This window comes from Mangifera indica, chromosome 9 (assembly GCF_011075055.1).
Source record: "Mangifera indica cultivar Alphonso chromosome 9, CATAS_Mindica_2.1, whole genome shotgun sequence".
NCBI lineage: Eukaryota > Viridiplantae > Streptophyta > Magnoliopsida > Sapindales > Anacardiaceae > Mangifera > Mangifera indica.
The window spans coordinates 4176953-4189974 of record NC_058145.1 but is presented as its reverse complement, the minus strand read 5'-3'; the positions used below and the strand labels follow the sequence as shown (position 1 = coordinate 4189974).

Sequence of the window (13022 nt, the reverse complement as noted above, 5' to 3'; positions counted from 1 at the left end):
TTACCAAGTGTCAATCTAACAACTAAGAAGACAAAATAATATGTAATAGTTAGTTCATCAAGAAGAAAAAAATAAAATTAATATGAAATACAATACAAATGGGTTAGTGCAACTCCTCTGCTTAGTCCTCGTTTCGCAAGGGCAACTCAGAATTCAACCAAATTCAATTTCGAGGAATTTTACTTACCTTTACACCATTTAATAAAAAACTTACAATATAGCACATCCAAATATAAATGAATTCAAATCATACTTAAGAAGACCCCAACTACTCCGAATACAAATTAATCAGACTAACTTCAAATGAAAGGAAAATTCAGATTCAAGTACTTGTCAAAACAATTATCGATTATTTATCATTTTGAATAGAGTTTCTGGAGTCAGTTAAAGCCATCAAAGTTATCATTTCATACAAGAGAATGCGTCTGAAGCAGAAAAATACCAGCCAGCCAACAAAATATTGAAAACATACATTAGACAGCGAGATGAAAATGCACACATCATAAAAATAAAGTTCTAGCAAAATAGGATAAGTTCGGGGGTTTGGGCCAGCACAATGTTGCGATAATACCAAAATTAGATGCTTGATGAGTTCAATATATATGTACTTTACTAAGCACACAGCGATAAAATTTGAATCACCACCGCCTGCTCAAACTTGTTTGAAAGAACATCACAAACTTCACAAGAAACAGCAACATATAATCATATAATCATCCTATTATTATAGTACAAACCATTGCTTGCATACATAAATCTGCACTTATAACAACACCTGAGAAAATTCATTATCCTACTGGCTACTCAACATTGCATAAGCCAAATAGATCCAATTGATAGATATAACCTTTACACAAACAGTAAAGCACACAAGTATAAACAATTTCTTAGTAGTCTACTACTAATTTCGTAAGTGTGTTTTGAAACTAAATGCATTAAGTATTGTTACTAAAGCAAATATAAGAGCTCAAGTATAATAACAACAGACATGTTTAAAAGCAAATCATAATCTGGAACAAGATGTCCAACTAACCCAATGTTTGCCTGTTAAGACTCAGGACAAACTTAGCCATAGCATCTAATAGGATCATTACAGCCTTTTTCAGTAGATTGCTTAGATCCAAAACGCCCCCCCTTCGCAAGGTACTGCTGGTGGTACTCCTCAGCTCGGAAGAATTTCTTCACAGGCAGAATCTCAGTAACAATCTTCCTCTTCAAAAGCTTCTGCTGATGTCCCAAAGAATCTTGCGCTGCCTTCTCTTGCTCAGGGGTGTAGAAGTATATACCAGATCTGTATTGACTTCCCACATCATTACCCTGCCAAAGAGGATTAATGAACTAATAAAAAGTGCACAACTATTAACAGTATTGTTGATAGGATCAGAAAACATAACCATAACTGAAATCTCATGACAGGGTTGAAGACAAGCTCCACAGTGTTTATGCATACCCATCAACCATCAAGCTCAAAAACAGTGCAACACCGGGTTTCTTTAATAGATTTCATACAATCTAGAACAAGGTTATAACTTCTGAAAGAGTTATGGCACAATTATCTATAGTTCAGGCTTCAACTACACCTTCTCAGAAAGTCACTTTGAATTGTGACCCATAAAATTGAATGTTAAGTTCTGAGCTACCTTCCAACTATGATTAAAACCTTAGATTAAAGATTCAGCAATGAAAGAACCAGGCTGAATAATTCCATGAAAAAAACAGAAGGAAAAATTATCGAGCTCATTATAATTGGTCAAGGTAGCCTTAGAAACAAGGTATAATATGCAAATAAAACAGAGCTATATTATCTGAAAACTCAACTTCAGGTGAGAAAAAGGTAGAGTCCTAACGGAGCAGTGCTGCTACAATGTATCCAGAAAACCGATGAGGACAGAAAGTTTACACATGCTGTCATGTTCTTTATAAAACTTGACACAGAAAACACAAAGCCATGAAGTTATAAAGGAACTTCCTTTGGGTCTATGATACCAAAAAAACAAAGGCTGAAAGACTTATTCCCACCCAAGGCATAGTAAAATCTCAAACTCCCACCCTCCAACTTTTTAAAACCCAAATACCAACTTATTATCAAATTTCTATTAAAAATCTCAGTTTTCAAACTTTGGGTATTGGTAAATTGTAAGTTTTTTGAACCTAAGAAGAAAAATGTGATAAAACTTTAAATTTTTTAATAAATAATGGATTTACTCTTATCCGTAACTGAAATTTTTAATAGAAATTTGGTTATTAGTGAATGTTTAAGTTTTTAAAAGTTAGAGGGTGGAAGTTGATATTTCAGCATACCTGGGTGGGAATAAGTTTTTTGGCCAAAACAAAAATACAAGATGCTTCATTAATAAGACAACCTGAATCATCCTTGCCTTCAAAAAGTGTGCAATCTTAAGTTTTAACCAAATGAAATCGAAACTTGACAGTGGAAACTCCAAATTTCTTCAGTCTCTAAACGAAAACACTCCCAATAATATAATTGTTTTACAAGTAAAAACCCTTCTACCCCAGTTGAACACAAACAAAATTAACGTCAATTCTTCAATATTGCCACCAATTAAGCTAATCCTTAATAAAACTAATAATTTCCTCTAAAAATTTGTGTCAATAATATAAAATTTACCAATAAAATTAACTTGAACCAATCTAATCAACCAAAGCCCACGTCAAAAATTCAAAGCCAATAGTAATTATACAAAAGCAAACCTGGCGATTAGGCGTGGTGGGGTCATGCCTAGCCCAAAAAACATCAAGCAAAGTCTCGAAACTGCACTCTTTAGGTTCATACTGAACCCTCACAACTTCATTATGATTAGTAGTTCTAGTACAAACATCTTCATAGCTAGGATTAGGCAAAAACCCCTGGCTATATCCAACCTCAGTTTTGGTAACACCAGGCACTCTCTGAAACGCCAATTCCACACCCCAAAAGCAGCCAGCACCGAATTGAGCGAATAGCTGACCTGGCGCGGGGACGTCGTCATCAGGGCCCTCAGCGATTGAAGAATTCTCCATGGAAGCGGGGTCGGAAGTGGGCTTAAAACCGAAGCCGAGTTTGTTGAGAATATTCATAGGATGATTGTAAAGTGTTTTGGTTAAGAAGAGAGAGAAGAAGGGAAGAGTACGAGGTGTGACGTGGAGGAAGAGGAGATGATTGTGTTTGTGTAGGACATGGTGGCGGTTCTTATGGCTAGGCCTACACACTTATTTAAGACGCCAGGGCTGTGACTAAGCCATGACGGCGCCCTGTCAAAGCCCACCAAAAACGCCAGTTTAGTCGATCGTGTCAACAAGATTTGTTTCTGTAAGCTGTTTAGTGGGTTGGGCCACCTGTTTTAGGTGTCAGTCCATCAAAAATTAAATTTTAAGACAATATCTTTGACAATTTAATATAAAACTATTTATAACGAAAGAAAAACGGTAATAGATGATAAAGAAAATTAAGACAATAAAATTAAAGAAATCATATATGAAAATATTACACTCACATGTAATATAATTTACAAAGTATATTTTAATTTATTTTATATTTAAATTTTTGAAATCTTTTTAGTTATTTTTAACAATAATTTTTTTTTTAGTTTGAAATCTGTTATCACCCAATCTTTTATACACATAACACTTTTAATAACATTTAAGTTTTATATTTATTAAAAGTTGATTATGATATTATAGTTAATACTGAAAGTTTAATAAATCACATATTATAGCAAAAAACACAAGTTAAGGTTATTATTATATTTTCCACAATAAAAGAATATCAAATATATCATTTTAACTCATAATTTTTTGACAAATGATCAATATATATATAATTTGTAAATTCATCAAAATTAAAATTAGAAACTATAAATTGTTTACCTTTCATAAGAATAGACAATAACCGTTGTTTACCTTTAGATGAATTTAAACTTAAATACGGTAGTGACATATTTATATTTGTCATACCCACGTACATCTAAGGGTAATTTAGTCGCTTTCAACTTTTTAATTTCTTAATGCATAAGTGTTGAGTCAAAGTGCATTGCACCACCGTGGATGCTGAGAATGCACGCTTGTGCATGTACAAAGATGGACAAAATAATATTTTCTTGTATGGCACATGAAATTGTTTAAGTTTTGAAGGACTTATGATTGCATATGAAGGTGGTGCACACCCGTACACCTAATAAGGATGAACATTACCAGCTAATTACTATGAAGGCTAGTGCATTAAGAGATGTGTAATCATATGTGGCATTTAAATTTTGGATTACATGGTTCCAAAGATCATGAGACATGATTTTCATTTAGAAATCATCTAGATGATCGTGCAAGGAGGTTGCACGATCGTGACTGACATTATTAGTTGAAAAATATAAAAATAGTGAATCAGAAATTAATTGGGTTACTTTTACATGATATATTTTTAGAGACAAAGAGTGGAGGGAGAAAAAGAGTTTGAGAGAGGAGTGCCTGTGTAATTATAGGACATTGAAAACCACCATAGCCATGTGAAAAGCAAGTTTACCCTGGAGGACAAGCAAGTAGGCTTACTTTTTGTTTACATTGGTTGAATCTCTATAAGCATGCACAAATTCTTGATGTCATGTTTGGTATATATTTCATGGCTGAGGATTTTTGAATGTAAAAACATTACAATAAGTATATATATGTAGTCAAATAAAGGACTTAGAGAATATTTTAATAAAAATCAAAACTATATGTCATGATCTGAATATTTAAGCATGTTGATTAAAATTTTAAAATGAAAAGCATGACATCGGGGCTATGAAGACTATTTTAATGGATTAAGACATAAAACCTTGGTTAGAATTGCTAGAAACCACTAGAATTTTAGGGTGGATGATAGTACACAACTATGCATTATGAGGTGAATGACTGCACATGGGCTAGGAAGAAAATGATACAGTCATGCATAAGGTGCACGAGTGTGACTCGGTATAATCCAAACAAACGAACATGCATTACAGGTGAAAGCTCGTATATAGAGTGTTCTAAGCACATGATCGTGTGTGCAAGAGGTGCATAATCATGATAAGTATTAGAAACTTAATGGATATTAGGAAAAGGTCAACGAACCATTAGTCAACATGACGATTCACAGTCGTGACTCAAGGAAGTATACACCATGCATAAGCACTAAATGTGAACAGGTGTGCAAGCATAGTCATACCCTTGCATATTGAATATAAATGATAATTTTACCCTTATATTGTGTGATAGAGAGGGGAACAAGATTATAAAGAACTTATTAAAGGAGAATTAAGGTAATTACTAGATGAAAGGTTCCTGATTGTGTGGAAAGTGACACAAGCCTTAAATGAAGTAAATTTGAGTCAAATTCAAGAAAAACCATACAACTAAGAAATGATTAAATAAGAATTAATAGTCGTCAATTATATGTAATATGGCGCGTGATTTGTGAAAGTGTCAGGTTGTAGCTAGATATACATAAGATGTTTTATGCACTGAGCGTCAAGATGTATAATAGTTTATTATATCTCAAGTTGCATAGAAAGAGAGAACTGCAGTAGTTTATTATTTACGTAGTCAACAAGATGTTTTATGTACCAATTAAGGATGATTTTATTTAGCACACTAGTAGCTATGTGTACATGCAAAAGGAGGGATTACGATTAAATTTCTTGTGTGGCCAAAGTGTCAAAGCTTAGTCAACTATAAGCCTAATTGACATTGTGTTATGTGCACCAATACTAGTTAGACATGTGGGATGTCATTTCAAATATGTTTTCATAGGACATTTGGCATGTCCAAAAGTAGAAGTTAGACATCCAATTAATATCATGAGTTAGGACTAGTCATTTGAAATGACGAAACTAGTGAGTAAGGGCATTTGGAATGTTGTAGAATAGTCTAGATAGACATCTAGGATACTGAAAAAAAATCCAAGAGTATACCTCAATTTTAATAAGAACACAATATAGTGATAGAATGCCAATTTAAATTATGTTGTCATTGATGTGTCTCAATAGATTACCTACTTATAAAGTGTTTCACATTCTTTTTTGTTATTTTGCAAGTAGATGATAAGTAGCAAAAAATGCAGGGGAGCCAACGAGTTAGCCTGAGGTAAGTTATATGAGGCTGGAGAGGCTTAGTGCGATTTTTCAGTTTATATTAGTCATGTATGATAGTTATTGATCACGTTACGTTGATTATATAAAATTTGAATATTTTTAATGAAATTGCTACTTTGTATGTGTATATATAATACACATAACTTTTACGTAATTTTCTACTTCCCTTTATTTATTATTTTTATATGTTACTCTTGTAAGTGATTGTTTAAAATTAGCTAGCACACTACCAAGGGCGGAACGGGGGGTAATTTAGATAAATTTAAATTATACCCTTATATGTACTTTAATTGTATAATATAACTATGTCCTTTCTATTTTGAGAAAAAAAAATTCAATTTCACTTCTTTTTGTTCAAAACAAAGGTTGCCAACTACTCATTTTCTCTCCTTTTCTAAGGGTATTGAGTGTTAAAAATTTCAACACACCTCTATCAAAATTTTCGATAGAACAATTTTTAAAGTACGTCTTAAAGATAAAATCACTTTGAGATTATTTTGAAAAAAGAAAGAAAAACACGGTGATGAAATCATGTCGTGATATTTCATAAAAATATCAATAAATATTTGAATATATTGTTTTTGTGGTTTAATAAATTTGATCAATGATTGAATTATAGCTTATTTATTTATAGGGGTGGATATAAACCAAATTGAGTCTGAACACCCCTTGGCTCGAGTTCGGCTTGAATAAAAATAGTTGACTCAAGTTTTCTTAAGTTTGTTGAACCAAAATTAAGGATGGCTCAAGTGTGGTTTGAATAAAAAATTATTCAGTTTAATTCAAGTTCAACTTGAATTCATGACTTGAATTGGTAGCTTGAATTTGTGGCTTAGATTTATTGTTTGAGTTCATGGCTCATTTAAAAAATGATATCGTTTTGTATATTATTTAGGTAAAATGATATCAATTTGTCAATGAGCTACAAACTCGAATCACAAATCTGAACCACTGATTCAAACAATAAATTCAGTTCAAACTTGAGTCACAAATTCAAGCTATGAATTCAATTCAAACTTGAGCTAAACACCCCTACCTTGAGTTTGGTTCAATTTAAAAAATGAGTCAAATTTTTCTCTTCAAATTTGGCTTAAATTCAAACTAAATAAATTCGAACCATGTCAAATTGAATCAAACTGACTTTCAAGATCAAACTAACTCGGTTTGAATCTAACCCTAGTTATTTATATAGAGAATGATGTTTTTCATAGAATTGATAATTGAGTCATTCTAAAATACTTTCTAAATATGAAATAATGTCAAAAACAATTATAAATATATTAGTTAATAATTGTTTATATAAAAAATAATATTTTTCATAGAATTGATAACTAAGTCATTTTACAATACTTTTAAAATTCAAAATTATGTCAAAGACAATTATAAATATATTAGTTAATAAATATTTCATTGATGTAAATATTTGTATTTATTTTGATTTAAAATTTATTTGTGTTATTCTACCTTAAACGCTTGAAATTTCATTTTTGGGTCCATCACTGTACAGTGCCTCTCTCTGTGCTGCTGGATGCACCACGCTCTTATCTATGTTCTGGATGACAGTTTATTGTAACCATTTTAACACGTGTATTTCAGCTGTCCCACCATGTTCTGCTGTTATTTAACTTTAACGATTTCCCTTATTGGATATTTTTTTAAAGTTTATATACCCGCATTAGCTTGTATGTAAAATTGTTTAGACACTTTTGACAGTTCCTATTACTAAATCCTCCCTTTAAAGTGAAAGATTATTATTATGTCAAGTGATCTGAACGATTGTGTTTCTTTAACTTATTCATAAGAGAGAATACTTGAATATATAATCCTTAATTCTTTTTTGATATTTCCAAATAATGAAGCTTTTGTATTTTCATTATTACTTAAACAATTGATTAAATATGTTAATGGGGTCAGATCGACCTTTTTTTGGCATGGCTCACACCACGAGCTATATAGACTGTATTAAGGGCTTTGGGTATGGCTTAAGGTCTTAAGTCATGCCACAAACCTTACGACGCTAACAGCTCGGCCCAACTCATAAGGTTTGACAATTGGTAGTCTTATGTTGAGCCGTGCCAATTCGACCTGGTGTGGCTCAACATGAGCCACTGCCGCGGTGACAAACAGATATATACCTGTGTTGTTCAATACAGATACACTATGAAATAAGACTAATCTTATAATAATTCTTATGCATTATTTTCTTCCTTTTATCGATTCTCTTTATAAAAATTACTCAACAAAATTATGAGTAAGTGCACTTTCTTCAAAACCTTAAATTGGCGTTTTTAAAATGCATAGAGACCATTGATTACTTTAATATTGGACTAAAATCATAATAAAAATAAACTTCCAAAACTTTGTCTATCGTGGGTATGAACTTGCCCAAAACAAAGAAAATTCAATCGTCTAATTAAGTATTAAAAAAATGAGAAACAACCCTGCATGTATTACAAATCAATTTTATAGTGTTTATAAACAAAACATCGAACTTACACCACCGACAGTATGGTAGCCATAAAACCCAGAAAAGTTACTAGAAGATAACTCGTCTTACCGCAAGATGAATTGGAAATAACTGACGGAGGATTGTTACTCTTTGCAGACGGCTGCGCTTGAGGTGAACCGACTGGTGAAGACGCATCACCCACCACATTTACTTGAAGCTTCATTCCCCCCAGGCAATGTAAATTGTTCCCACAAACAAAATACCTCTCGCCTGGCTGTGTCAATGCAATCGTTGTGTTTCCATCCGAAAACGTACTGAGAACATCGGTCGTGTTGCATGCCTCAAAGCTTTCTCGTTTCGCTTCATTCAGGCTGTGGGATGATGAGTATTGGAACACTGCAAAACAACAAAAATAAAAAATTTTAACCCTTCTTCATTATTGCCATTAAATATTTTCATTTTTTCCCAGGAGGAGATAGACTTACGGAGTGAATCGCCAACTTTAAATACTTTGTCCTGCACCCATGAATCAATATCGGTGCTGATGTCCCAGCCGGAGTTATCTCCCACTGTATACGTCGTCGCGTTGGTTGTTAATACGATGCTAAAAGTGGCAAGAAGATAAACCAAAAGAAGCTTAGGCGCCATGTTAACGAGAGATTGATGAATGAATTATTATGATTATGATAGGAAGAAGTTTGTGTCCTATAATATATGTATATATGTAAAAGAGTCCTATGATTTAGATGACCTAACTTAACATCTGCCAATGACTCAAGCTTGTGACATATCAATTGACTAATTAAGAAAGGTTGAGTTGAAGGCCAAGGTAAGATACCCGATCTACCCCTTAACATTATAGACTGACTTTTTGTTATGCCTTTTTTATGGTGGTTTTGTATAAATTACGTGTAGAGCAAGAAGGCATTTGCTGCCATTACTAAAAATTTATGGGTTAATAATCATAATCTTTAACTTCCTAATTTCTCTCTCTCTCTCTCTTTTTCAAATGAATGATGTATGACAAAAGAGATTGATGAATGATTTTGAGAAAATAATTTGTAGGCGTAATGTTAATAAAAAGAGTTTATAAATGAAACATTTTTTTACTAAGAAGTTTCATTGTTTAGAAATATGTGTAATAATTTTTAGGTTATTTTTTTCTTCATCATAGCGGTTAATTTCTAAAAGGGGTTTAGTCTCGAACTTTTAAGGCAATTTTTTTTTTCATTCTAATAGATTATTTTTGTAATACTATTTGCATTAAGTCTTTTCTTGAATGATTTTACATTGGGAATATTAATTAAAATCGACAATAATTTTTTCGTCTAAACATTTTTAAGTAAACGTATAGTGGTTTTATTTTTATAAGCAAATTTAATTTCAATTTTAATAATACCCTTTTGGCTAATTACGTCATTCTCGGCTAATTATGTTGAATTTAGCGTAATTTTTTTCAAAGTTTTGATAAATTCTGATTCGAAGATTTAGTGAGTCATGTTTTAAAGATTTAAAACATATTTAAAAATTAATAAATTTTTGTTAAAATATAGATAGGAACGAAAAGATTAACATAAATAAGGAAAATGGTAAGTGCAAACAGATGGTGCGTAAGGGTGACGCACCTTCGCACCTTACGCACCCCCTATATATATACATAATTATTATTTATATATATTATATTAAATATTATAATATTATATTATATTTTAAAATCTAATATTATATTATATTATATATTACCATATTAAATCTAATATTCTCTTTTTGTTATCACCAAAGTTAGTCTGTCAATAGGATTCGCTTAATGTTTTAGCTAATGGACGAATTTATTATATGTGTGTGTGTAGGTAAGCTACCCAATCTAATCTCCAGTTTTTTAGGTAATCAAATTGTTTTATGGCGTGGAAAATTGGTCTTCCAATTGATGTAGCGAAAACATTAAGCTAAATAAATAACCGGCAAATGTGCTTTAACTAAGTACCCAAATGTTTTATATACCTGTTAAAACTTCTTCCCAAATTATAGTCAAAGATTCAAGAGCACCTTGACTGAGGGCATTTAACTGAAATTTCTTTCGTCGTGTTAGTTGAAAACTTCTTTTATCTGATTTGTTTATTTTTTTTAGGTGTTTAACTGCCTTACCAAAAAAACTTCACCTTCAACCACTCTACCAGCTATATTATAATAAGTCAATCTTCAATACCATGTAAAGGATGGTGGATAGCGAACCGCAGGTTATACATATCAAATTAATTACTTCATATGGAATATCAGTGGCCTTAAAAAAATCCATTTTTCTAAAGTTCGTGCGTAAAAAGTCAGATGGAGACATTTTGACAAGCATGAAAGATGACAACCCGAGGGTCTACATATTGCATTCCTTACTCCAGCTAGGAGAAGGGGGATGAGAAACAAATGACATGTCCAACTGATGAAAGTATTAGAATTAAAAGACTTCATAGATTGACATCAATTTAGCAAGTAAAAATTTAGATATAACCTCCTCCTCCTCTTCTGCCTCCTCCTCCTCCGAATAATAATGATAATAATAATAATAAGATTTGAAACAATTGATTTGTGAGGACAATTGCAATGCAACTAAAATAGCAAGAGTAAGAACTAGATAATGTGCATTTGCGGATTGTAGTTTAAGCCTATTATTAGTTGTCACTAATTAGCGTATATTCCTTTGATAGGTTTAATTGTGACTTATTTTGACAAGAACTTATACAAAATAATTTTATCATCGTATTTGATTATCTAACATGATAGTGATATTGATAAATAATAGACTATGGGTATTGATCAATTACAGTAATATTTAAAAAAAAAGTGAATATACATACATACATACATACATACATACATATATACATATTTATATATGCACACACAAAAATGTTATACGTACCCAAACCCGGTACATTAAATGCTACCCACTGATATGGCAGCTAACATGATAGATGTCATCTCATCTGCCACGTTAGCTTGTCGCCACATTAGTGGTTAAAAAATTTCTAATAAAAAATATTAAGTTGCTATTTCTAAATCAATTCTCTTACGATTTTGAAGCAAGAATCACACAAACTTTGGACCATCATTTAGTGTAAGACATTGGATTGAATTGCACAAAAATAAGGAAAGTGGTTATTTGGTGAAAGACATTGGATTGAATTAATTTTTAATTACCTTTAGAATTTCCTAGAATATACTTATCTTTATTTAATCCATAATTGAAAAGAAACAGTTGATAAAGACATCACTTTGTTGGGTGTTAAATCAACAAACCTAGCGGCGTGAATTGAATTTTTATCCAATTTACATTTTTTAAGTTAATTGGATGTGGGTTTTTTAAAACCAAAACCAAACCTTTCAAGGCAGTGCATGTGTCCAATTTAGGCATTGTGGGACTTTTCTTGTCTTCAAATTACACTATTTTGTTGCTGTTTATACTACTGGGTGGTTGATTGTTGACTATCATTGATGTTATTGTCTTTTGGTTAACTTGTCAAATGATCCAAACATAGAGAAAATATTTAAAATTATTTTAGTCAAAGAAGAATTGGCACCAGATGTTGATTTGGAAGATGGATACTTTGATAGTGATATAAACGAATGGTGTTTCTTCTTTTTTATTTTTTTTAAGTTTTGTTTGCATAATCTTTATTTTAAAATGGAACTTTTTTATTATAATTAAATAAATTCCATGTTAATTATTACTTTATTTTGAAACTTTGTGCATGTTACTAGTACACTAAGTGTATAGTGAATTTTTAGATGGATGTAAGTTTGAGACCTTACAGCCAAAAACCTCTCTTGTTTGCTAATTTGGCTATCTATTGTACTTCTGCATTATTTATTGCCCTTTTGCCCTGACAATTTCATCAATTTCTTCCAAATGATTATCCTAATTCATTGATATTAAATTAGTTAGAATTAGAATCGATAATACTATAAAAAGGTTGAAACAAAATATGAAAAAGAATAAAATCATATTGATGAATAAAAAGATTATTATAAAGGAATAAAAGTACCCCTATAATATTGAAATAAGAAGAAACGTTCTTGGAATGTGTTTGATTGTTCTGTTCACTTTTTGAACTGTAATGCAACACCAAGTTTAAAATTAGTGAACGAAGAGTAACTAATTTTAACATTTTTCTAATTTGTATTTTCACTTACATATCATGTTACATAATCTTTCAATCTATACCATTTAAATATTAAGAATGGATAAATCAAAACTTTTGTTATTTTACAACAAATGCAAACGATCATATAAATTTGTATTTATGTTGAAAGTTAATTTTCTAAATTTAATATTACATAAATTATTGCAAGAAGAAGAATTAAAGAAAAAAATAAAAAATAGAATGTTTGTTGGCAATCAGAGCTAAAAACTAAATCTACAAGATTCGCAAACGATTTTGACATCAATTTAACTTATTAGAATATATTCTTTT

The 13022-nt window shown here is 31.3% G+C and overlaps 2 protein-coding genes across 2 annotated transcripts; both read right to left on the bottom strand.

Moving 5' to 3' along the window:
* Positions 1-815: 815 nt before the first annotated feature.
* LOC123226173 (peptide methionine sulfoxide reductase-like) lies at positions 816-3207 on the bottom strand. Its single transcript, XM_044650682.1, has 2 exons — positions 2713-3207; positions 816-1317 (listed from the first exon to the last, which is right to left on the bottom strand). The coding sequence occupies exons 1-2, from the start codon at positions 3076-3078 to the stop codon at positions 1066-1068; spliced, it is 618 nt and encodes a 205-aa protein (XP_044506617.1). The 5' UTR covers positions 3079-3207; the 3' UTR covers positions 816-1065.
* Positions 3208-8488: 5281 nt separating this feature from the next.
* Positions 8489-9270, bottom strand: LOC123226205 (blue copper protein-like). Its single transcript, XM_044650739.1, has 2 exons — positions 9042-9270; positions 8489-8952 (listed from the first exon to the last, which is right to left on the bottom strand). Exons 1-2 carry the CDS (start codon positions 9202-9204, stop codon positions 8600-8602), a joined length of 516 nt encoding a protein of 171 aa, XP_044506674.1. The 5' UTR covers positions 9205-9270; the 3' UTR covers positions 8489-8599.
* Between the last annotated feature and the right edge of the window lie 3752 nt (positions 9271-13022).

Bases quoted from the DNA above. Each gene is read 5' to 3' on its own strand.
- LOC123226173 (XM_044650682.1), bottom strand. From the start codon at position 3,078: ATGAATATTCTCAACAAACTCGGCTTCGGTTTTAAGCCCACTTCCGAC. The intron at 1,318-2,712 runs GTTTGCTTTTGT...CCTCTTTGGCAG, and splicing joins CCACCACGCCTAATCGCCAG to GGTAATGATGTGGGAAGTCA.
- LOC123226205 (XM_044650739.1), bottom strand. From the start codon at position 9,204: ATGGCGCCTAAGCTTCTTTTGGTTTATCTTCTTGCCACTTTTAGCATC. The intron at 8,953-9,041 runs GTAAGTCTATCT...GTTGTTTTGCAG, and splicing joins TAAAGTTGGCGATTCACTCC to TGTTCCAATACTCATCATCC.